Source organism: Salvelinus sp. IW2-2015, unplaced genomic scaffold (genome assembly GCF_002910315.2).
Source record: "Salvelinus sp. IW2-2015 unplaced genomic scaffold, ASM291031v2 Un_scaffold2189, whole genome shotgun sequence".
NCBI lineage: Eukaryota > Metazoa > Chordata > Actinopteri > Salmoniformes > Salmonidae > Salvelinus > Salvelinus sp. IW2-2015.
In genome coordinates, this window is record NW_019943519.1 from 60,887 (window position 1) to 87,130 (window position 26,244).

Below are 26,244 nucleotides of genomic sequence, written 5' to 3' on the forward strand. Positions count from 1 at the left end.
CAGTTGAAGACGACATTCTACAACCGAGCAACGATTATTCTGGACAAAGGACAACTTGTACAAGATTCTGATGGAAGCTCATCAAATAGTAAGAACTATTTATGATGTTAATTTGTATTTCTGTCGAAAATGTTAAACTATTATACCGCCATTAGTCGCGGTCTCGCTTTAACGTACGCTGTATGTCGTAGTAACGTTAATTTTAAAAATTTAACACAGCGGTTGCATTAAGAACTAGTGTATCTTTAATTTGCTGTCCAACCTGTATTTTTTAGTCAAGTTTATGATTAGTTATTGATTAGATTAGGTGCCTCTCCCAAGATTTCTCCCGACATTTTGTTTGCAGTTTGGCTACTATTCACATTGTAAAACCACGATTTGTGCCGCTAAATATGCACATTTTCGAACAAACCATATATGTATTGTGTAATATGATGTTATAGGACTGTCATCTGATGAAGTTTGAGAAGTTTGAGAAGGTTAGTGAAAATATTAATATCTTTTGCTGGTTTATTCGCTATTGCTAACGTTATGTTGAATGAATGGGGCTGTGTGGTAGGCAGGATACTACAATAGCCAACCACACAACCGCATTCATTCAACGCAAAGGTAGCGATAGCGAAAAAAACAGCAAAAGATATACATTTATTCACTAACCTTCACAATCTTCATGAGATGAGTCCTATAACATCATATTACACAATACATATATGGTTTGTTCGAAAATGTGCATATTTAGAGCTGAAATCCGTGGTTATACATTGTGAAAACGTAGCAACTTTTTCCCATAATATCCGGATATATTTCTGACACTCACCTAATCTGACCAAATAACTTATCATAAACTTTACTAAAAAATACATGTTGGACAGCAAATGAAAGATACACTAGTTCTTAATGCAACCGCTGTGTTAGATTTTTTAAAATAACTTTAGTACAACATACAGCTTACGTTATAGCGAGACAGCGCCCAAAATCAGGGCGGAAAATATTACTAAACATTTTCAACAGAAATACGAAATAACATCATAAATGGTTCCTACTTTTGATGAGCTTCCATCAGAATGTTGTACAAGGGGTCCTTAGTCCAGAACAATCGTTGTTTGGTTTTAGAATGTCCTCTTATCCTGTCGAATTAGCAACCAAAGCTAGCCAAGTGGAGCGAAGCTGTCCATCGTCACCAAACGCAGAGAACAGAAAAAGCCAAAACTCCCGATAAACTTTCAATAATCTGATAAAACTATATTGAAAAAACATACTTTACGATGATATTATCACATTTATCAAATAAAATCAAAGCCGGAGATATTAGCCRTCTATAACGAAAGCTTTTCAGAAGCCAATGCTGATGTCCTTCCCGCGCCTTGCTGAACAAAGGAAATTGGGGTCATGTCATTCCAAGAGCTCTCGTTTGACCTCAGATCAAGCTATACACCCCATTTCACCTCTCACTGCCTGTTGACATCTAGTGGAAGGCGTATGAAGTGCATGTATATCCATAGATTTCAAGCAAATGAATAGGAAGGCCCTGGAACAGAGCCTCGATTTCAGATTTTTCACTTCCTGACAGGATGTTTGCTGCAAAATGAGTTCTGTTTTACTCACAGATATAATTCAAACGGTTTTAGACACTAGAGAGTGTTTTCTATCCAATAGTAATAATAATATGCATATTGTACGAGCAAGAATTGAGTACGAGGCAGTTTAATTTGGGCACGATTTTTTACAAAGTGAAAACAGCGCCCCCCCTATCCCAAAGATGTTTTAATGACTTTAACCTAAGTGTATGTAAACTTCCGACTTCAACTGTAAGTGTATGTAAACTTCCGACTTCAACTGTATGTTTATCAATTGAAAATGACAGAGATTTTCAAAACAACAGTTATGAGTTATTGAGTTATTGTTCCAAGTTCCATGAGCAGCTGGTAAAATGATGAGCTCCTAATATCTAGTATTAGATATCATATTTCAAATGATTTCGAGGAATGTAACATTTGAGTTAAAGATACCTCTACAGGATCGGTGTCCCCCCGCGGGACGGTTGAGCTAATGTAGGCTAATGTGATGAGGTTGTAAGTAAAAATAAAATTTCCCAGGACAAAGACATATCTGATATGGGCAGAAAGCTTAAATTCCTGTTAATCTAACTGCACAATCCAATTTACAGTAGCTATTACAGTGAAAGAATACCTTGCTATTGTTTGGGGAGCGTGCACAGTTATGAACTTGAAAATGTATTAATTAACCAATTAGGCACATTTGGGCAGTCTTGATACAACATTTTCATCAGAAAGGCAATGGTTAATTGGATCAGTCTAAAAATTTGCACATACACTGCTGCCATCTGGTGGCCAAAATCGGACCTGGAATAGTACATTGTGACTGTTCTCTTGCATTTCAAAGAGCATAAAAATAAACACTTTTTTTAAACGCCTGTTTTCTTTGTATCATCTTTTACAAGATCTAATGTGTTATATTCTCCTACATTCATTTCACATTTCCACAAACTTCAAAGTGTTTCCTTTCAAATGGTATCAAKAATATGCATATCCTTGCTTCAGGTCCTGAGCCACAGGCAGTTAGATTTGTGTGTCATTTTAGGCTGAAATAGAAAAAAAGGGTCCTTATCCTTATTAAGATAAAGGAAGAAGGACTAAGAATATAACATCAGAAGAAAAGAATACATCAGAAGACAACGTTTATCCTGATAACTCACCTGGATAGCTAACAAGCYACAGTAACAGTTGTTTACACGTTGCTAGGGAGTTGCTAAGAGTTCATCTGCTGCATCCCTAGTTATAAATTATGTGGATAAAAGGCAAGGTTGAGATGCCCTCTTCAATGACCTGTCAAAGGCTTTTGATACTGTTGATCACTCACTGCTAATTCAGAGGCTTTCCTCAATTGGCTTAGACCAGTAACTGTAACTATTTATACAATTAATTGACAGATCAATGTGCATCTACTGATGGTGTCAAATCAGGTTTCCTCGATATTACGAAAGGTGTCCCGCATGGGGTCAATTTTGGGTCCTGTACGTTTTACTGTTTATATTAACAAAATCGACTTGTCTGTAAAGAATTGTAACCTGCACTTGTATGCCGATGATACTGTTGAGTATGTTATTGCCCCCATGGTTGACAAGCTCTATCTGAACTACAATCTGCCTTCATTGTATTACAGAAAAACTTTATTGACCTGAAATGAGTACTGAATGCAGGTACAAAGTATATGTTGTTCTCTAGAGCGCATAAAAATAACTCTGATGATTTAAGCATATGTACTTTGGATGGTGTCCATATTGAGTGTGTCCCTGCTTGCAAGTATTTGATAGATGAAAAACCTTCTTTTAAAAAGCATATTGATAAGCTCATTAAGAAGCCAAAATTCGCTATTCACTCGACGTTCCTATCGGTCCTAGACTATGGCGACATCAAATCAAATTGTATTGGTCACATACACGTGATTAGCAGATGTTATTGCGGGTGTAGCAAAATGCAGCTGCTACTTCATTAAAGCCGTTAGATGCAGTTTATCGTAGCCCACTGTGCTTTATTACGGGCAACAGTTGTAGCACTCATCACTGCATTTGTATTTGTATTTATTATGGATCCCCATTAGCTGCTGCCAAGGCAGGAGCTACTCTTCCTGGGGTCCGTCAAAATTAAGGCAGTTAAACAATTTAAAAAACATGAAAATACACTCATTCATTACAGAATTCACAACACACTAAGTGTGTGCCCTCAGGACCATACTCCACTACCACATATCTACAACGCAAAATCTGTGTGTACGTGTGTGTATAGTGTGTATGTTATCATGTGTGTGTATGCATGTGTCTGTGCCTATGTTTGTGTTACCTCACAGTCCCCGCTGTTCCATAAGTTGTATTTTACCTGCTTTTTAAATCTGATTCTACTGCTTGCATCAGTTACCTGACGAGGAATGGAGTTCCATGTAGTCATGGCTTTATGTGGTACTGTGCGCTTCCCATAGTCTGTTATGGACTTGGGGACTGTGAAGAGACATCTGGTGGCATGTCTTGTGGGGTATGCATGGGTGTCCGAGCTGTGTACTAGAATTTTACCTTCAGCTTGTTAACAGCTCTTACAAAAACAAGTGATGAGGAAGTCTTACTCTCTTCCACTTTGAGCCATGAGAGATTGACATGCATGCCATTAATGTTAGCTCTCCGTGTATTTTTAAGGGCCAGCCGTGCTGCCCTGTTTGAGACAACTGCAATTTTCCCAAGTCCGTCTTTGTGGCACCTGACCACACAACTGAACAGTAGTCCATGTGCGACAAAACCAGGGCCTGTAGAACCTGCCTTGTTGATAGTGTTGTTAAGACTCGACAGCCTTGGTTTCTCTAATGTTTGCCTCGCCTGGTTCACCAACTACTTCTCTGATCGAGTTCAGTGCGTCAAATCGGAGGGTCTGTTGTCCGGGCCTCTGGCAGTCTCTATGGGGGTGCCACAGGGTTCAATTCTTGGACCGACTCTCTTCTCTGTATACATCAATGATGTCGCTCTTGCTGCTGGTGATTCTCTGATCCACCTCTACGCAGACGACACTATTCTGTATACTTCTGGCCCTTCTTTTGACACTGTGCTAACAACCCTCCAGGCGAGCTTCAATGCCATACAACTCTCCTTCCGTGGCCTCCAATTGCCTCTTAAATACAGTAAAACTAAATGCATGCTCTTCAACCGATCGCTGCCTGCACCTGCCCGCCTGTCCAACATCACTCCTCTGGACGGCTCTGACTTAGAATATGTGGACAACTACAAATACCTAGGTGTCTGGTTAGACTGTAAACTCTCCTTCCAGACTCACATCAAACATCAACCAAACCAATCCAAAGTTAAATCTAGATTGGCTTCCTATTCCGCAACAAAGCATCCTTCACTCATGCTCCAAACATACCCTTGTAAAACTGACCATCCTACCAATCCTCGACTTCGGTGATGTCATTTACAAAATAGCCTCCAAAACCCTACTCAATAATTGGATGCAGTCTATCACAGTGCCATCCGTTTTGTCACCAAAGCCCCATACACTACCCACCCTGCGACCTGTACGCTCTCGTTGCTGGCCCTCGCTTCATACTCGTCGCCAAACCCACTGGCTCCAGGTCATCTACAAGAAACTGCTAGGTAAAGTCCCCCTTATCTCAGCTCGCTGGTCACCATAGCAGCACCTACCTGTAGCACGCGCTCCAGCAGGTATATCTCTCTGGTCACCCCCAAACCCAATTCTTCCTTTGGCCGCCTCTCCTTCCAGTTCTCTGCTGCCAATGACTGGAACGAACCTCAAAAATCTCTGAAACTGGAAACACTTATCTCCCTCACTAGCTTTAAGCACCAGCTGTCAGAGCAGCTCATAGATTCTGATGCACCTGTACATAGCCCATCTATAATTTAGCCCAAACAACTACCTCTTTACCTACTGTATTCATTTATTTATTTTGCTCCTTTGCACCCCATTATTTCTATCTCTACTTTGCACTTTCTTCCACTGCAAACCAACCATTCCAGTGTTTTTTTGTTTTTTTAAACTTGCTATATTGTATTTACTTGCCACCATGGCCTTTTTATATTTTTATTTATTTATATATATATTTTGTTTGCCTTTCACCTCCCTTACCTCACTTGCTCACATTGTATATAGACTTATTTTTCACTGTATTATTGACTGTATGTTTGTTTTACTCCATGTGTAACTATGTGTTGTTGTATGTGTCGAACTGCTTTGCTTTATCTTGGCCAGGTCGCAATTGTAAATGCGAACCGTGTTCTCAATTTGCCTACCTGGTTAAATAAAGGTGAAATAAATAAATTTAAAAAAGAAGGCAGAGCAGCGCTTTATTATGGACAGACTTCTCCCCATCTTAGCTGCTGTTGTATCAATATGTTTTGACCATGACAGTTTACAATCCAGGGTTACTCCAAGCTGTTTAGTCACCTTTTTGGTTAAGTGAATGATTTGTCCCAAATACAATACTTTGGAAATATTTAGGACTAACTTATTCTTTGCTACCCATTCCAAAACTAACTGCAGCTCTTTGCTGGCTGTTGCAGTCATTTCATTTTCTTAATGGGTGCGTGCTTATTAGTAACTGGAATAAGCAATTTCATAAATGTGTCAAGTGCGGCGTCTGGTTGCTCCTCATTACACACCACAGACCAGCAAATATTCTTTACATCATCAACATATGAATCACTACAAAATGTCTTGTATGACCTCTTATACACTATATTAGGCCCATCCTTTGGAACTTTGGTTTTTCAGAAAGTTTGTTGGCCCTCTATGATGTCACGTAGGTTGCCATATTGCTATGTTTTCATTTATAAAGCCCTTTACAAAAAGTCCCACTGTACCTAATGTCTTGACTAAACTTTAGACATACGAGTTACCAGGGATGGCTAACCCTGGAAATTCATTTGGTCTCTACTGAGTTAGGTAAATTAGCTTTTAGCTTTGTTGCACCTTATTTGATGAACAATCTTCCAAACGTTCTGAAATGTTATGTTTTGGTGCCTCTAGGCCAATTCAGAATGCTGATTGAAGACCTTTTAACCGATGAATGTCTTTGTTTTTTTTATGATCATGTTTGTCTTTCTTTCTGCTTGCATTTTGTATTTATATTTTGATGTGTGTATTTTCTGTAATTTATGTGATTCAGGACCCATCTGTGAAAGAGACCTTGGTCTCAGTATGACTACATGATAAAAAAAGGTTAAATAAAAAATACAAAAATACACAGTCAGTACACTCTTTGAAAGAAAGGTGCTATCTAGAACCAAAAAGGGTTACTTCGGCTGTCCCCATAGGAGAACCCTTTGAAGAACCCCTTTTGGTTCCAGGTAGAACCCTTTTGGGTTCCATATACAATAGAACCCTTTCCACAGAGGGCTCTACATGGAAACCCAAAGTTCGACCAGACACAGAACCCTTTTGGAACCCTTTTTCTAAGAGTTTAGCTGGTAAAAAAGTTCAAAATCTCCTCTTTTATCACAACTTTAATAGATGTTCATAAAATGTTCATGTTCCACATGTTTTTCTTAGCTTGTTTGCTATTTCTCTGACGTTAGCCAATATTAGTCCCCCCCCCTCTTTTTTTAGGTGATAAAACCTTTATTTCCCCCACCTCAAAGTACTCTGGAATGTATAGATGACGTCCCTGAACCAATAACAGTTGGTTGTAAAGTTAACTAAAATGTTTTTTGTTTGTTGACAAAGTCAAAAAATACAAAAGTAACTGCCGTGGATTGGACGGGTGAGATCGCTAAACCAATAACAGTTTGTTGTATTCAGGCAAGTCATATGGGGTGGTAGCTTTTAAGGAAGTATTTTCATGTAAATTCAAAAACAAATATTATATATTTTTTAACAATGTCAAAAAGCACAAAAGTAATTGCCATGGATTGTAGAGGCGAGGTAAACTGGGCACCAGTCTCTTTAGCTAACATTTCCCTCCTTGCCACTCCTGTCATTTCCCAACAGACTGCCTTTCGGCAATCTCAACATTCAATATACATTCGGATTTACGGGGCAGTTGCTGATTGGTAGTTGGAAACAACATTCATATTTTCCATGACAACGTTACGGAACATGGGGTGAGTGCAAATTTGGCACAATATAGCATTTTAAGAACAATGTAAACATTATACAAAAAGTTGGTCTAATCCTGAACGCTGATTGGTTAAAACCGCATTCCAGCCGGTGTTTATTCCACAAGTTATCACCGGCTAAATCTATGACATTAAAATGCAGATTTACTCTATTCCATCCAATCCCCTCCCTCATCAGCCCAGCCAAGCAATTTACAAACTTGATCTCCACTATAAAAAGCATCTAGACATTATCTTGCATTTCTTTTAGACTAACATTTAGTTTTCAACAGCGGAGACTTGTATAAACCTTGCTGTCTGTCTCTCCGACATTTGCAACATTGTTTCAATATTTAAATTCGATCTCCAGCTGTCCCATAGTAATGAACATGTAGGGCTCGGGAGTCCGGACGAGAGACAGGCAGGCAGCGTTTCTCTACCAGTTGAAATCATCAATCAGCTGGCATAATTTTTGGGGATATCTACAAAGAAATGTCAATTGAAAAAGATTAAAACTAAACAAAGTGAAGATAGTTTGCAGTCTTTCCAGCTTCAGTTTGAAGTGATTATGTTAGCTGTGTTGTTGGCTAGCTCCTCTGAACAACAGTGTCCTAACCACTGAACAGGGTTGGGGAGCAAAGGATTACATGTAATCAGTTAAATGTAAGGATTACAAAAAATGGTAATCAGTTACGTTACAAGCAAAATATTTTAATCAGATTACAGATACTTTTGAAAAACTAGATGATTACTTTGAGGATTACTTTTAAATTCAAAAATGATGTTTGCGACAAAAACCTTTGACACTTCTCGTGTTTTCTCAAGTCAGAGAACACTATGATGGCGGGAAAAGAGAAGGAATTGTCTTTCGTAGACTACAGTGTTCCAATGGTGGGACTGCTGTCTATATTCAAAGATTATCCAACTTGAATAAAAGCTCAGAGGTAATGTATAAACGCTTGGATTTAGGGCTCCCGAGTGGCGCAGTGGCATCTCAGTGCAAGAGGCATCACTACAGTCCCTGGTTTGAATCCAGGCTGTATCACATCCGGCTGTGATTGGGAGTCCCATAGAGCCGTGCACAATTGGCCCAGCGTCGTCTGGGTTTGGCCGGGGTTGGCCATCATTGTAAATAAGAATTTGTTCTCAACTGACTTGCCTAGTTAAATAAAGGTTACAAGGATGACAGCAGTGGTGTAGTCCACAGTGATACGGATATCACTTATTAATGATATCTACATTGATGTGAATCCCACAGCTGCTCTCTCATTTAGCTATTTGCACCTTCCGGATCGTGGTTGTTGCGGATGTATATTTGAACCTAATAGTGGTTGGATTCAATAAGTTTAAGCTGCCTATCAATCATTGTTTTTGAAACCAGTGGACAGCCAGGGAAAAGGGCGCTCTAGCAACTGCTGCATAATGCGGATCCCAGCCTATCGAATAAAAGTGGGGCTTTTATTACTCAATCTAATTCATGCTTATAAAAAAATACATCCATAGGCCTAATGGACACATGCTCAAACTCGCACACTTTTTTGATAGTCTTAAAGGGGCAATCTGTAGTGGCTACATCCTTAATGTAAAGATATAATTTTATCGTATTATTATATGTAGTAGAAAGTGATGGTTTAGAAGAAGCCTACATAAACCAACCCATAAAGTAACATTTTACATTTATCCTGCAATAGATGTTGTTCAATTGGTAACATACATTTTTGTCTACTTTTAATGCCTCTTAAGGGGAAAGTAATCTAAAAGTAACGGAATGTAATAAGTTTGGGTAATCCAAAAGTTACATTACCGATTACAATTTTGGACAGGTAACTAGTAACTGTAACACATTACATTTAGAAAGTAACCTACCCAACCGTGTGAGTGAGCACATTTCCTATGCCAGGCAAAATTGCACCTCATTAGCTCATTGCTATGGATGTAGACAAAAATTGTTCAGAGAAAGAGGGAATTGTCACAACTGCATGTATGAGAAACTAGGGAATGAGCTCTGCCCATGGAAATGTGCAATTCAATGTGAATCATAAATAAATAGCTGTCGATGTTGTGACCATCCCCCCAAAAATGTACTGTGGTTTCTATTCTGATATAATGCATCCAGGTCTTTGCTACAATGTTTCACCGCTGTTTTCAGATCCATGGACAGCGCCCCCTATACACTGTTTCGATCTGGCATTCAATTTTACTATGCATAGACCAGATGTGCGCTGTTTTCAGAACCATGTACAGAGTCCCTAGAAAACAAAGTTCTAGAACTATCAACCAGCGCTTGAGCAGTTTTGCTTTACATGGCAGCCAATACGAATAGAACTAATGGCCAGAGAACGCCTAACATGTCACTTGACAACCAGTGTTAGTTGATGTAGCATCACGTTTTGTTGAAAAATGGATGGTTCGGGAAATAATCTTGATTTTAAATGCTGGTAACCCATTGTATAAAAGCAATAATACACTTAAGTCCATGTGTTATGACATTTTTATAATGGCTATGATGGTCTACACCACTGGGCTTTGCATCGTGGCTATGACCACAGCCATGATAAAAATGTCATAACACATGTCCTCTCATGTATTATCGCTTAAATACCAATATGACCTGCTGCGGTCATTCCCTTGAGATGGCAGTGTCAATGCACGTTCATGTTGTTCAAAGTGGCTAGAGAAGGCTTCTTAATGATAGAAAGATATGATACGGAAAATATGTACCTACATATTCAATCGAACTACGTTTGCTTCAGTTGCATCCCATTAATGATAATGAGAGAAAATAAACTGAATAACTGGCATCTGTCGTCATTCCTCGCACATATTCTGAGTTGATATTCATGTCATAAGAAGGAATTCCCCTTACCACGCCCACAAATTGGGAATAACAAACATTCTTTCCCATTGACCCCCATTGTAAAAGAGCCAACTTCATAGAATATTTTTTACTTACATAGAAATAACACAACATTTCAAAAGGCTGCTGTGTTGTTCAATGTATATGTAAGCAGGTAAGAAATCCCGACCTATGATCCGCGGTGCTCCCATGTAGGGAAATAAAGCCTGCAAGAAAAGCTCTGTGGCTTCAGGCTATTCGGCGTAGGAGAGTGGGAAACGTGGGGACCCGTTGTCCAAGTATTTACACGAAGCTACGTGTGCAGAAAACATTTAATCACAAGTAAGACAATGAACTTGTGTTGAGTGTAGTCCGTGTGTAACTCCACTCTCTACTTGTATCTGTATAGTCCGTTTGTGTTGTTGGTCTTAGCTAGCATAATGTTCCGCTCAGCAGCTAGCTTGCACTCACTCACGTGGCTGCTAGCACGTCATGAAAAGGGGCATGAGGGAAGCCCTACAATATTACATTTTTCTAAGTAGTGAGAACACTCGGGAGCAGGCAATGTTGAAAAGTCATCTTAAGACATGTTGTACTTTTGTTAAATGTAGTTTTGTAAATTGACTAAAACAAGCAGACAACAAGAAAATTGCCTTTTGAAAAAGGCTGTGAGCCAATGACGTACGTAACCACAGGTTGTTTTCCCCACAGGCGGGCGGGGTCGCAACGTTCTTTCTAATACCGACTGGGAGTACCTGCTGATAATCATGACTTTCTTACATTTAATGTTTGTATGGTCATTAGTTATATTATCTGTCTAGACAAGCTACTTTAGGAAACTTTCCGAATGGACATAGAGAGAATTATCGAACTCACACACACACACCCTAAAACTCTAGACCATAAAATGCTACACTGATCACGCGTGCCAGGCTGAAAAATGTGTCGGTGTCCCCATAGGCCTAATATTTAAATTGAGGAAATGTGATCATAATCATTATTTTAGCGATCCATGCTCGACGTCCCTCCTAATGAAAAGGTCCCCATCCTGCTGACGTAAGCTGCAGGATAGCACYACACTTGCAATTGATCTGCTTTTATGGATGAGAAAGTGAACTTGCCATTTCCAAGAAGGAGCTCGGTGGGGAGTCGCAGATTCCCTGTGTTAAGATCTATTGTCTACCTCAACAGCAGGGGTTTCATTAAATCGGCCAAGGCACTATATTTGATTTATTACACATTTAAATAAACATGACGCATTTGRCGATGTTCAAGTTCAACTTAAATTCATTGTCCCACAGTGTGCGTCAGACCCCAACATTTTTTTTGTCTCTGGCTTGCATAGCACAGGCGGTGGTCACCTACATCCACTGTAGTAGGCTAGGCCTAATATAGTCTAGCCTACGAATGGTGGCTTAATAGCCCAGCCTATGAATTAACTTTTTTTGCATAAACATTGTGATTGGAGGATAGCTGTGAGTTGTTATAGAATCAGGATCAAATCTTCAGATTTTCTCAAGCTCATTAATGAAAGAATGTTCACATTTGAAGATTGCCAAAAGGCAAGTCCTTTTGGCAATGACAAGGAGTGGTAACGAGTGGAATGTTAGCTAAGAGAATGGTACTTAGGCTAGAGGTGAGGTCCCTGAACCAATAACAGTTGCCCAGTGACAGTGGTTGTATTCATATTGGGTGGAAGCTATTTAAAGGGCAATTCCGCCACTTTTCAAGATTATATTCATCATCTCCAGCACCAAACCAGTGTCTACATATGTGAAAACATCGCATTTCTATGATCTGTGGTTTAAAAGATAAGAAGAAAGTTCCATCACAGGGTAGGATAAAAAATCATAAACAGTGATTTTCAAAACCTGCAACGAGTTTCTAGGCAAAGGGAGGGTATTTTCTTGCTCCCCACGTCACCGCAAACACTTCATATTTTTGGGGACAAAACATAGGAACGTGCCATTTTCACATATGTTGACACTGATATTGTGCTGGAGATTATGAAAATGAGATTGAAAAGTGCTGGAGTTGTTCTTTAAGTGTTAAGGAAGCATTTTTTACATGAAATGAATAAACATTTATCAAAAAAATAGACAAAGTAAAAAAACATACAAAAAAGTATTGCTGTGGATCGGATAGAAGAGGCCCCTGAACCAATAATAGTTGGTTAAGTTGGGAATGCCGTTAGGGAAATTCACATTTGGTCTGTGCTCTAAGCACAAGTCTAGGCTTCCTTGTCAGGAAAGTCAACAATCGTACAAAAATAGACCTAAATGTTTTAAATTTCCAAAGTTATTAATTAAAACATTGAACAACAAATATAACAATATTTAGGCTACTTATCTATCATCTCCCACATACACTTTTAGTTAGTGCAACAAATCAGTAAGAATAAAATAAACATACCATCAATGGCAAAATATAGCAGAATGAACGTCAGTCTGGCAAGCCTTCTCCATCCGAACAAATGGTTCATTTCTCTAAAGCTCCAGCTGTTCAGTGGTGTGATCTGTGAAGAACCGGAAAGATGTGACCTTGTCTTGGTACAGAGGAGAGAATAGACTCAACCAGACCAGCAGCCCTCTGGTGTGTATTCATTACGCCGATTCTGTTGTWAAACCTTTCTTAAACGGAAGCAAAAGGAAYAGGGAGGGACGTAYATGAATTTGTCCAATAGAACCTGTTGTTTTAGTTGCAACTGTTTGGACTAATGATTACACCCCTGATCTCATCACCAGCCTGTCTCTCCCATCTACAGTGGTGTAGTTGCAAACACTGTCGGTATTCACACTTCACCGTCAACATCACAACACCCTGAGGAGATGGAGGCCATCAACTCTGAGCTCATTACACTATAGAACCCATCCCTCTTGAGATAGGGGGAGGAGTTAATAGACTTGTTGTGTAGTGATGAACCAGGGTGTAGGTTGTTAAATCAAATCAAATCAAATTTTATTTGTCACCTTACCGTGAAAGTCTTACTTACATGCCCTTAACCAACAATGCAGGTTCAAGAAAAATAAGAGTTAAGAAAAAATATTTACTAAATAAACTAAAGAAAAAAATAAAAGAGCACAATAAAATATCAATCACGAGGCTATATACAGGGGGCACCGGTATATGTGCGGTGGTACAGGTTAGTCGAGGTAATTAAGGTCATATGTACATGTTCAGCAGTCTTATGGCTTGGAGGTAGAAATTGTTAAGAAGGCTTTTGGATCTAGTCTTGGTTCTCCGGTACCGCTTGCCGTGTGGTAGCAGAGAGAACAGTCTATGACTAGGGTGGGTGGAGTCTTTGGCAATTTTCAGGGCCTTCCCCTGACACCGCCTGTGTTAGAGGTCCTGGATGGCAGGAAGCTTGGCCCCAATGATGTACTGGGCCGTACGCACTACCCTCTGTAGCACCTTGTGATCTGAGGCCGAGCAGTTGCCATTCCAGGCGATGATGCAACCAGTCAGGATGCTCTCGACGATGCAGCTGTAGAACATTTTGAGAATCTGAGGTCCCATGCCAAATCTTTTCAGTCTCCTGAGGGGGAAAAGGCATTGTCACGACTCTCTTGGTGTGTTTGGACCATGATAGTTTGTTGGTGATGTGGACACCAAGGAACTTGAAGATCGCAACCTGCTCAACTACAGCTACGTCGATGAGAATGGAGGAGTGGTCAGGCCCTCCTTTTCCTGTAGTCCACGATCATCTCCTTTGTCTTGGTCATGTTGAGGGAGAGGTTGTTGACCTGGCACCACACTTCCAGGTCTCTGACCTCCTCCATATAGGCTGTCTCATTGTTGTCGGTGATCAGGCTTATCACTGTTGTGTCATCGGCAAACTTAATGATGGTGTTGGAGTGGTGCGGTGCTTGGCCGCGCACTCAAGCGTGAACAGGGAGTATGGGAGGGGACTAAGCACGCACCCCTGAGGAGCCCCCGTGTTGAGGATCAAGGTGGCAGATGTGTTGTTGCCTACCCTTACCACCTGGGGGCGGCCCGTCAGGAAGTCCAGGATCCAGTTGCAATGGGAGGTGTTTAGTCCCAGGGTCCTTAGCTTAGTGATGAGCTTTGAGGGCACTATGGCGTTGAACGCTGAGTTGTAGTCAATGAACACCATTCTCACGTAGGGGTTAGTTTTGTCCAGGTGGGAAAGGGTAGTGTTGAGTGCAATAGAGATTGGGTCATCTGTGGATCTGTTGGGGGGGTATGCAAAGGGTGAATTGGGGGGGTATGCAAATTCACAGGGTGAACAGTGTATGGCAGTAGGTTCCAGATGCACCGGTTTGAGTCTGTCAAGAACTGCTATGTAGCTAGGTTTTTCACTCTCAACAGTTTTCCAGTGTGAAAAGACATCCAGTCCACTTGACACAACTGTGGGAAGCATTGGAGTCAACATGGGCCAGCATCCCTGTGGAACACTTTCGACAACTTGTAGAGTCCATGCCCTGGCGAATTGAGGCTGTTCTGAGTGCAAAAGTGGGTGCAACTTAATATTAGGAAGATGTTCCTAATATTTTGTACACTTAGTACCTTCAGAAAGTATTCATAACAATTGACTTATTTGACATTTTGTTGTGTAATTAAATAAAAAATGGATTAAATAGATGTTTTTTCCTCACCCATCTACACACAATACCCCATAATGACAAAGTAAATATATGTTTTTAGAAATGTTTTCACATTTATTGAAAATTAAATACAGAAATAAATACAGAAATATCTCATTTACACAAGTATTCATACCCCGAGTCAATAGTTTGTAGATGCATCTTTGGCAGTGATTACAGCTATGTCTTTCTAGGTAAGTCTATAAGAGCTTTGCACACCTGGATTGTACAATATTTGGACATTCTTATTCTCTAAGCTTTGTCAAGTTAGTTGTTGATCATTGCTAGACAGCCTTTTTCAAGTCTTGCCATAGATTTTAAGTCCAAATTGTAGCTTGGCCACTCAGGAACATTCAATGTATTCTTGGTAAGCAACACCAGTGTAAATTTGGCCTTTTGTTTTAGGTTATTGTCTTGCTAAAAGGTGAATTTGTCTCCCAGTGTTTTGAAAATCAGACTGAACCAGATTTTCCTCTAGGACTTTGCCTGTGCTTAGCTCTATTCCGTTAATTTGTATCCTAATAAACTCCCAAGTCCTTGCCGATGTAGCCACAAACATTTTTGAAAATATAAATAGTGGTACACAGTGATGTGTTGTGTTGGATTTGCACCAAAAATAATGGTTTTTATTCAGGAAATAAAGTTAATTACTTCACATTTTTTGCAGATTTACTTTAGTGCCTTATTGCAACAGGATTCATGTTTTGGAATATTTGTATTCTCTACTGGCTTCCTTCTTTTCACTCTGTCATTTAGGTTAGTATTGTGGACAACTGCAATGTTGTTGATCCATCCTCCATTTTCTCCTATCACAGCCATTAAACTTTGTAACTGTTTTAAAGTCACTATTGGCCTCATGGTGAAAACCTTGAGCAGTTTCCTTCCTCTCCAGCAACTGAGTTAGGAAGGACGTCTGTATCTTTGTAGTGACTGGGTGTATTGATACCCCATCAAAAGTGCAATTAATAACTTCACCATGCTCAAAGGGATATAATTCAATGTTTGTCTTTTATATTTTTATCCATCTACCAATAGGTGGTCTTCTTTGTGAGGCATTGTAAAACCTCCCCGGTCTTTGTGTTTGAATCTGTGTTAAAAATTCACTGCTCGACTGAGGCACCTTACAGATAACTGCTTTAACATTTAAACTAATAATTTACTCTGGCACAATCAGACATACAGTGCTGAATGTATCATCAACATCATATTTGCATATAACTGTACCRGTGTCTGACTCTCTCATTCCCTTCAGAAGTTAACCTGGTGTGTGTTGCAGTACAGTAAAAGTAGCATTGTAGCATGACTTGCCATACAGTAAGATTAACTGATGTAAAGAAAAGTAAATCCCAAAATGTGTAATAAAATGTAAAGATTTTTGCTTTCATAAAGCAGTGATGGAAAAAGTATCCAATTGTCATACTTGTGGTTGATTGTTAGTTGATCTCATGTGTTTACATTGAATAGAATATCAAGGTGTTTTGACACTTGAACAGGATTTTCGGGTGTATCTCTAGATCAGGGTTTCGCAAGCTCAGTCCTGGGGCYCCCAGGAAAACTTCAACAGAGCTTGATGATGAGATGGTGACTTGAATCAGCTGTGTAGTGCTAGGGCAAAAAACTAAACGTGCACCCGAGGTTGGTAAACCCTGCTCTAGATGACAGATTGATAAAGCCATCACCTGCTGCTTATCTACTGCATCATATTTTCAATCAGCCTATGAAATGTGATGCATTAGATAGAAAGGAAAACTGCCTGAAGACCAGGGTATCCGGCCGGGGTATTATGTACATACAATGAAGGTTACTGAAGGAGTATTAGGTACATTTACAATGAAGGTTACTGAAGGAGTATTAGGTACATTTACAATGGAGGTTACTGAGTGTTAATGTCCGTTAGAGAGAATGGTAAATGATAGTTCATGTTTCAAGACAAATAAATGCAGTTCAAAAGAAAATGCTATAAAAAGGTGCAGCTGCTACATCTTTTCAATACTGTATTAGAAAGTTATTACACTTGTTGCCTCTATCAGATCAGAGTAGCATGTCTCTTTCTRTGAGCATGGTGTGGTCCTGATAGAAATGTGTTGTATAGAACTTACTGTACAGACACCTCTTCTGTACATCACTCTGCAAGGTTCTTTGAATAAGGCCCTGATGTTAGTCTCAAAACAACACCCACAAACGGAGAGAGAGTGGGAGCCTTGTGGTTGCTTTAGCTCAAGTAAAACTACACAAATATATGTATCAAAATGAACGTGTCAACTTACATGGATTCCATCAACCCCCACAACCCCCCCATATTGTCTGTGTACGTGTGTTAGCGTGCGTGTGTGTGCATGTACGCTTCTCTATTGCCATCTATGTTAGCGTGTGGTTATCGCTTATTTGTTCTCTCTGTTGTCAGTAGCCTATATGGGTCAGTCGCTTTCATTCTCCTTATAGGGGAGATGTGGTACCTTCCTCTCTCCGCACAGCTTTTCTCAAGTAAGAAAGCTGTCACCACAAACCATGCTCTCAGTCTCCTGCACCCACATTTAGCAGGACACTTTTATCAAGTGACTTACAATATGTGTATTCAACTAAAATAGGTAAGATAACCACATTCAGTTTCACAATAATTCCAAAAAACTTATATCGGCCAATAATTCTGTGCAAGTCAGATCTGTGCTAGGTAGCTAGTCAAATTAAGCACTCCTGTGCCTAACCTTTAACCTCAACAGTTTAAACTGAACAGAAAGGGAAATGAACAGAACAGATAATGACGCCTGTTGTTCTGTGGTCAGAGGCAATAGGATGGCTTCCAACTCTGACCTGTTATCAAAGTGTCCCTCTGTTAGTACTCGGGGGAGCATAGTCTTCCATAGCTCATTGGTACAGTGTGGCGCTTGCAACCCCAGGGTAGTGGGTTTGATTCCCGAGACCACCCGTACGTAAAATGTATGAACACATGACTTTGGATAAAAGTTTCTGTTAAATGACGCAATGATTTTACCATGTATACTGAATAGAATTTCTAGCTGCATGGTGACATTTTAACATTATATGGCCCCTCTCACTTTCAGAGGAGAGAGATAGAGAAAGAGAGACAGACATACATTGAGAGAGAGAGATACACTTGAGATGGAGACACTAGACACCAGAACGAGAGAGAGTCAGATATTAAATAATGTATTAGCCATTGGAAAACATTTTAAAGTGCCTGAATGGTGTGGTAATTATGATTTGCCAGGATTAGCCAGAACTGGAAAGTGTGGTTGCCATGCATGGGCAGGAGGGTAAGAGAGATGGGGTCTTAGTGTTTGAGATGTGTTCATGAAGTACACCACCACAAGCTCATCAATAGCATCTTAATTGGAGTAAATGCTCATAAGATCATTTTAAGAAATGATCAATGATGTTTATTTGTCTTTATGGAGACGTGTAGTTAAGGTCTCTGTCTCTAAGCTAGACAGGATGTGGTGGGGCTGCAGAGAAACACAGATGATAGAAAACAGGGGCAGGGAGAATTACACCATCTCTGACTGATATCATCAACCACACGGCCAAGGTGACAAACACCAAAAACCTGATGAAGACAGCTTGTCTGTTGAAACGTTGGCTATTAGGTTATTAAATGATTGCATCTGAGGTCCTAGAGTGTGCAGCTCTCCCTTAATTTGACAAGTACCAAAAACCTGTTACTAGATTAACTAGATTAATTGAAAGTGTTAAAATGTGGGATTCAGAGTAGGGCTAATGTCAAATAAAGTAGTGTTAATTGTATAGAATCTGACATTTTGAGAATATAGTAAGTGCTTTATGTGTCTCTTTCCCATGGTGGAGTCTTAGCAAAGATTAGGAATGGCTGCTGTATGAAACTGTAAAAGGAGAAAGTCTCAAAACAGCATGGTTGTGTAATGAAACCATAGAAAGTAGTGAACCTAATCAAAAATCGAATCGAATCAAATATTATATGTAGGATACACATATTATCGCAGGTGCAGCGAAATGCTTGTTTCTAGTTCCAACAGAGCTATACTGTAATATTGGGGCGTCAGAGGCCGGTGGTTTGGAGCATTGGGCCAGTAAGCGAAAACTAAAAATATAGCAAGGCAATTAACCATAATTGCTCCAGAGTCGCCGTCAATATTGGCTGAACCCTGGCCGTAACCCCACTCTCTGAGGGTGTCTCAGGGGGAGGAGATCCTTGATAATCTTCTTGTCGTTCCTGTGATACCAGGTGCTGTAGATATCCTTGAGGGCAGGCAGTAAGCTGATATCTGGTGTTTGGAGGGTGTCTGAATGTTTGAATGTAAAGTGCTTWAAAGTGTTTTAATACATAGAAATTAAGTGCTCTGAAACACTCAACCTAAATATTGGTGTTTTTATACTGAAACTTTTGGGGGTTTTAGTATATGTAAAAGGCAGCATCAAAGAAATATATGTATATACATATATACAAATGTATGCAAGTCATTTAAATAATTTGTTCATTTAATTTTCTTTAAAAAAATGTAAGAATAAATCCAAATTAATGTGTTGCTCAAAATGTAAGACTATTTCAGAAAAATAACCAAAGAGAGAGAAAATGTAGTGATTGAACTCATTAGAAGTATTTGGTTTTAATCACCTTGCATTTCTTATCTTGTTTTAGAGGATTGTGGGTAATACAAAAATACTGACTTTATTATTCTTTCACACAATGTATGCATCATCCAAAGTGATACCTCTATGGCCAAAGTCTTCCCAGAGCCACCAGTCATAAGTTTTAAGAGATGTCCTCGTTAAATGCACATATTTAGTCACAGCTACCTTCCTGGTGGCTCTAAAAGACTTGGCTAGACCACAAACCCAAGGGCTCTTTTAATGGCAACCATTGGAGAAATAATGCACAGGAAAGTATTTTGTTGACACAAAACGGAGTTCAAGACAAGCATTTAATTAACTGTAAACCATCATCGAACGATTGGAATGTCACAGTGCAAAGGTATTCTATACAGACATAGAGACGCCTCAAGACTGCTTAGCGGAAACACAGTACGCCATATGGGTAGGCAACGGAAGACTACCCCATGGCAAGGCACTACAAGTCCTTCACCATTGCAACCCAGCCTTCAAACAGAGCTATACGTACTGATCATGTTCCGTCCTCAATTAGAAAAGGGGAGGTACGGCATCATCTTTGAAAGCAAGAGAAAGGCATAATGTATTATTCAGCCAAGACACAATTTAGATTTTGGCTAGTAGATGGCAGCAGTGTATTGTGAAAGTTTTGAAATGAGTCCAATGAACATGTGCATTTCTGTTCAAATGTTGTATCAAGACTGCCCAAAAATGTGGCCTAATTGGGTTTATTGAATACGATTTAAGTTCATACTTGATAACAATAGCATGGCATTCGTTTCACTGTATAGCTACTGTAATTGGACAGTGCAGGTAGATTAACAAGAATTTAAGCTTTCTGCCAATATCAGATATTGTCTATAGTCTGGGAAATTGTTCTTGTTACTTACAACCTCATGCTAATCACATTAGCCTATGTTAGCTCACCGTCCACGGGGAACCCAGCCGATCCTGTAGAGGTTTTTAAAACAGCTAAACCGAAGTGAAAGTTTGGGATTTACATACTACAGGCACTAAGTTAAGTAATCCTGGTTTAAATGAAGATATACTTTTTCACCATTCCTGTAGAGTTTGTGAGAGGCCCCTTTGCTGTCATTAGTGGACATATGCTTTATTTCCTCAGCTATGTTTGCTCTGGTCCTTGTTAGCTGTGATCTAGTGTCTATAAAATAGATGGCTGCTCCTATCTCACCACTTTGCCCGGCATATTTTATTTATTTTTTAATTTTGGGGGGGGTTTGATGCTTCCTAGTCTTAATTTGCATTTGATAACATGTCTACAGCAATTTCACTTGTAATATGTATAGTATTTGTTTGCTAGGTGTTGTCGCAATGAATTCCTGTAACCAATCTGGCTTCAAAATCAGGGTTGATTGGAAAATATTGTATCTTTGTACTCCTGATGAAGGCCATGCAGCCGAAAAGCATCAGTTTTTAATATTTGTTTCCATTGAGCCTGCATAACAAATGACAAATGAAGGATTTTAATCATTATATGAAGATTGCTTGTAATGGTGTAATGGGTCATGATGAACAATTAATGTTCAAATGAGGACAGTACCTATTCACCATCCAGGATTGTCAATGTGAAGGGATGTGTGGTACGCGTGGAGAAAGGTGTATGTTGTTAGTTGTGGGTGTGGGGATCGGAGGTGTCAGTGAGAAAGAAAAGGAGGACTGAGTTTGCCAGAGGGTTAGAGAAGTACACAAAATGTATATGCCGAAGCAGTGAAGAGAGTGGTCGAGGGATGATGTGTACAGGGTGAGGGATCTGAGAGGATTCTTGTAAGTAGGCAGAGACCTAAGGGAGAGTGATGGGAAGACATGAGCTTCAGTAAGGTGGGCTTTGTTATCGCATTTATAGCCATGGTTGTCATTATACTGCAGAAATGGATTGAAAGTCACAGAAAATAGAGTTGTGGAGGCAGAGAAAGTACTTGGGATTGCAAGGATTTACTGCAGACAGCTTGGGGGGGTGTTGAGTGGTAGTGTTATGTCCTCTCGGTCTCGGACGCTTGGTCTAGAGTAAGATGAGATAGGGTTACATAGTGGGAATGGGTGTGGTTTTTGTTTAGAGCAGTGCTAATAGTTTGTCATGGGCCATTTTTCCTTTACCTTTTTCCAAATGTTGTAAAACGTTTGACCTCTGAAGCGACTGAAGATCTAATACAATGCGTGGTACTACTCCTTCCAACAGAACAGCTGCAAACTGGCGCTAACCAGAATAGAAAGAGAGTGGGAGGTACCGGTGCACAACTGAGCAAGAGGACAAGTACATTAGAGTGTCTAGTTTGAGAAACAGGACGCCTCACAAGTCTCAACTGGCAGCTTCATTAAAAGTACCCGCAAAACACCAGTGTCAATGTCAACAGTGAAGAGGCGACTCTGGGATGCTGGCCTTCTTGCAGGGGGTTGACTGTGTTATGCTCAGCAGATTTTTTTTTTTTTGAAGGGCAAGGAGTTTCTCCCCATCTTTATCCGCTCTTTCTCTCCATCTTCTTTGGTTCGGTTTGGGTGTAGATGGTCTCCTGGGAGGTGGGGGATATCGGGGGTTCAACTTGGTTGAGGATGGGGGTGTAGCTGGTCTCGCTGGGTGGGGGGATTATTGGGGGTTTAACTTGGTTGAGGATGAGGGTGTAGCTGGTTCTCTCTGGGCGGTGGGGGATATCTGGGGTTCAACTTGGTTGAGGATGAGGGTATAGCTGGTCGGCTGGGCACTGTATCAGACAGTTCTTGGGCAGCAACAGAAGGGTTGGAGGGTTGTAGTGTGGGGGCATGGGTGTTGATTGCCACTGCGAACTAGAACATATTAAGGAAATGGAACAGACAAGTGGACAACAGTTTCAAATTGGCAGAGAAGAGCATGTATATTTAAGCAATAAGGCCCGAGGAGGTGTGGTATATGGCCAATATACCACAGCTAAGGGCTGTTCTCTGCATGGCGCAATGCGGAGTGACTGGACACAGCCCTTAGCCGTGGTATATTGGCCATATATCACAAACCCCAGAGGTGCCTTATTGCTATTATAAACTGGTTACCAATGTAATTAAAGCAGTAAAAATACATGTTTTGTCATACCCATGGTATACAGTCTGATAAACCAAGGCTTTCAGACAATCCGCGTTCAGGGCTGGAACAACCCAGTTTATAAATAAACTTCTACACAGAATATGTGAAAAGAACGTGTTGAAATGTTGCTTGCCTGAACTAACTCCTCTACATTAACAATGACAATAATTATACATCAAACATACATACATTATTTTTAGAAATGAGTCTACACAGTCTTATCTGTGCACTGTGAACAGATTTACTGGTCCCACCTTGTATGCTAATTCTTTGACAGATATTCTTTCAAAATAATACTTATTTATTTTAAGACACATATATACAGTGGGGCAAAAAAGTATTTAGTCAGCCACCAATTGTGCAAGTTCTCTCACTTAAAAAGATGAGAGGCCTGTAATTTTCATCATATGTACACTTCAACTATGACAGACAAAATGAGAAAAAAAATATCCAGAAAATCACATTGTAGGATTTTTTATGAATTTATTAAATTCATTTAAATAGCCCAAAACAAAACCCAAACAATAAACAGGTGATACTAATCAGGAAGAGGGACCATCTTCGGTGGGATTCGTGACACTAGCTCTAGGCAGGGGCGTCAAACTCATTCCACAGTGCCGAGTGTCTGCGGGTTTTTGGTTTTTGATTTCAATTAAAACCTAACCAGGTGAGGGGAGTTCCTTAGTAATTTGTGACCTTCATTTACCAACCAAGGGTGGAGMAAAAACCTGCAGACACTCGGACCTCCCATGGTAGGAGTTGGACACATGTGGATTAAAGTAATTAACCAGTMAAGCTAGTTTAATCAGGTGTGTAGATGTTGCCCAGGACAAAACCCTACGCCCACCATGAAACTCCATAGACTGTAGCGTAGCTCTAGCTAGCTGAAACTGTTGAGTAGGCCTATAGCTGAGATTTTAATTGAAAACCTTGACAGATCAGTGAAAATGCATACTGGTTTGAGAAATGTCTAAAAAGCTATAAATCAATCTCCAAAACATTACATACTAGCGATTACAATTACATTGTTTTATTGCATACTTCACTTACCAGGAAAGAGGGTGATCGCATGGGAGGATCGGGTACGTTCCAAGTTGCCTTCTTTGTTGAAGTCATGATGCGCATTTGTGTTGTAGGTTCAACATACACAGATTCTGCACAGAATAAGAATATACATTCTAACTGCCGGGAAATGCGTTGTTAGATTCATTTAATTTTCTATTCATAAATAAACCGAACGCAGAAAGTAAACTCTCCCCTGCAGCTGATTTGTGTGACGAGCTGGAACGTGCTCCGCATTACATTGGGTTGAAGTTGCCTGTACGGACTGATCTTGGTCAGTTTTCCGTTCTTTTTCTCGTACGACTTGGGAGGAAGCAACATCACCCGCAAGGATTTTTGATCGACAACATATGTTTTCTGACTGCAATGAGCCCAACATCACCCACAAAATTTAAGTGAAATTAAGCATAGAAAAACAGTATTAACCATTATAAGTATATTAAATGTTCCCTGGCAAAGAACCAAAGAGTGCCATTTTACTTGGAGTAATCTCTGAAGGTTCAAAATGCATACCTTTTGAATATCCTCTTGTCTGCAGAAAATAAATGTATCAAAGACCATTGGTTAAATTAGGAAATTCATACTACGGAAGAGTGGGAGTGGTAGATTGAAAGAAACGTAATTTAATGGTAAAAGTCACCCATAAAATAAATCTAAAGCACAAATGTAGGCTATGCATGTAGGCTAACATTGGATGTAGACTAAACATTGGAAACCGCTCCTTGAAAAATATTGTGTAGACATGACTTATTTTAAAGCAACCAAACAATGTTTGTTATTTTGCAATGTAATTAATTATTACTTTATTTCCCTTGGTTTCTTAATTCTATAGTTATATTGTTTGTTGTATAGCCTGTTGGTATCTCAGACGACCAGAACCTTAATAATCACCGTACTTACTTCACAAACAATAATTATACTAGTCGACTGCACGGACACATAGTGGGCTACTGACTCACTCTGCGGTGGTCGTGAATGGGTATGAGAGCTGGACACGCCGCGACCAGGACCATACTGTTGTCTATTACACATACCGATGCCTCGTTCAGGTGCTATCGGAGTTCTCGGAAATTCCTGGTTTCGACTGGGAAGTTTCACTTGAATGAACCTCCAAATAGGAATTACAAGTGGGAAATGAGAAAATGTTGTCAATCTTATTGGTTTAAGAATTATTCCGACTTCAAAAGCACTTGAACACAATCATGTCGTAGTTACACATTCCCATTTTCCCATGAAAATGTGAAGCCAGCACAATACAGCATTCAAGTGCTAGTCGGTACTAGGAAACGGATATTTCTGATTTGCTAACTGGTTGAACACGTTACAGCTGTCTAAGTATATAACATGATTGACATGTCCGTAATAATCATAATGGCAAAGCCTTGGAAGTGCCATAAGTGTAATCCAACATAATTCATTATTTTACATGAACATGTAATATATGCATTATGAAGAAAATTGTGTAATTTAGGCTCCACAAAATATGAAATGTGTTATGAAGAAAATCGTGTACTGTTGCCTACACGAAAAAGACTTTCTGATTACAAGTGCACTAGTATCCCAAAGTATTAAGCGAAATCATGCATAGAAAACAGCATTGGCATTAATTAAGCAATTTTCCCCACAAATTAATTCGCATGTAAATGTGTCTTCTCACAAATTCGGTTCAGCAAGTTTAAAACACTACATATAAGCAAACAACTACACATTTTAAAACAGGGTTAAACAAAGACACCATTTATGTATATTCTTTACGTTGAATTAGGCATACAGAAGAACAATAGTCTATCGGGTCTATGGTTGTAGCAAACGACTTGTGTGTAGCTGTAACGGCGTTCTAAATCTGCCTCCTCCTCGGACGAGGAGGAGCATGGGTCGGACCAACACGCAGCGAGGTATGATGACATAAATGATATTTATTGTAATACGAAGACGAACACGAAAACACTTGGAAAATTACAAAATAACAAACACGACGTAGACAGACCTGAACATAAAACTTACATAACTACACGCAGAACTCACGAACAGGAACAGACTACATCAAACGAACAGCCAAAACATCCTATAAGCATAACTACCCTTTTAAAACAGGGTTAAACAAGACACATTTATGTATATCTTAACGTTGAATTAGGCATACAGAAGAACATAGTCTATCGCGTCTATGGTTGTTGCAAAGGCTTGTGTGTAACCTACGGGTTAAATTTGTGTCTTTTGCACGAATAAGTATACATAAATTCGTGTCTTTTTCTACGAATTAAGCCACACAAAAACGGAACAGATTTGCTGAAATGCGTTATGTACATATCCACGAATTGAATGTGAGATTAATGTGAGATTGTGTTGCAAATGCACACATCTCGCAACAGGAGATTGTGTTGGAATGCAGTGAAGTGAGGAGCAGGTGTTATTTCACAGAAGCATTTTTAAACCACGATCATAGTAATTAGTAATC

At 39.7% G+C, this 26,244-nt stretch overlaps 1 protein-coding gene across 1 annotated transcript in view; it reads right to left on the reverse strand.

Annotated features, from left to right (window-relative positions):
• Positions 1 to 13,029, reverse strand: part of LOC112073216 (SLAM family member 5-like) — a 17,574-nt gene extending 4,545 nt beyond the window's left edge. Inside the window, exon 1 of the mRNA XM_070440073.1 lies at positions 12,861 to 13,029. Within this exon, the coding sequence (XP_070296174.1) occupies positions 12,861 to 12,930 (70 nt within the window). The 5' untranslated portion in view covers positions 12,931 to 13,029. The remainder of the gene's footprint in view (positions 1 to 12,860) is intronic.
• Positions 13,030 to 26,244: the final 13,215 nt, after the last annotated feature.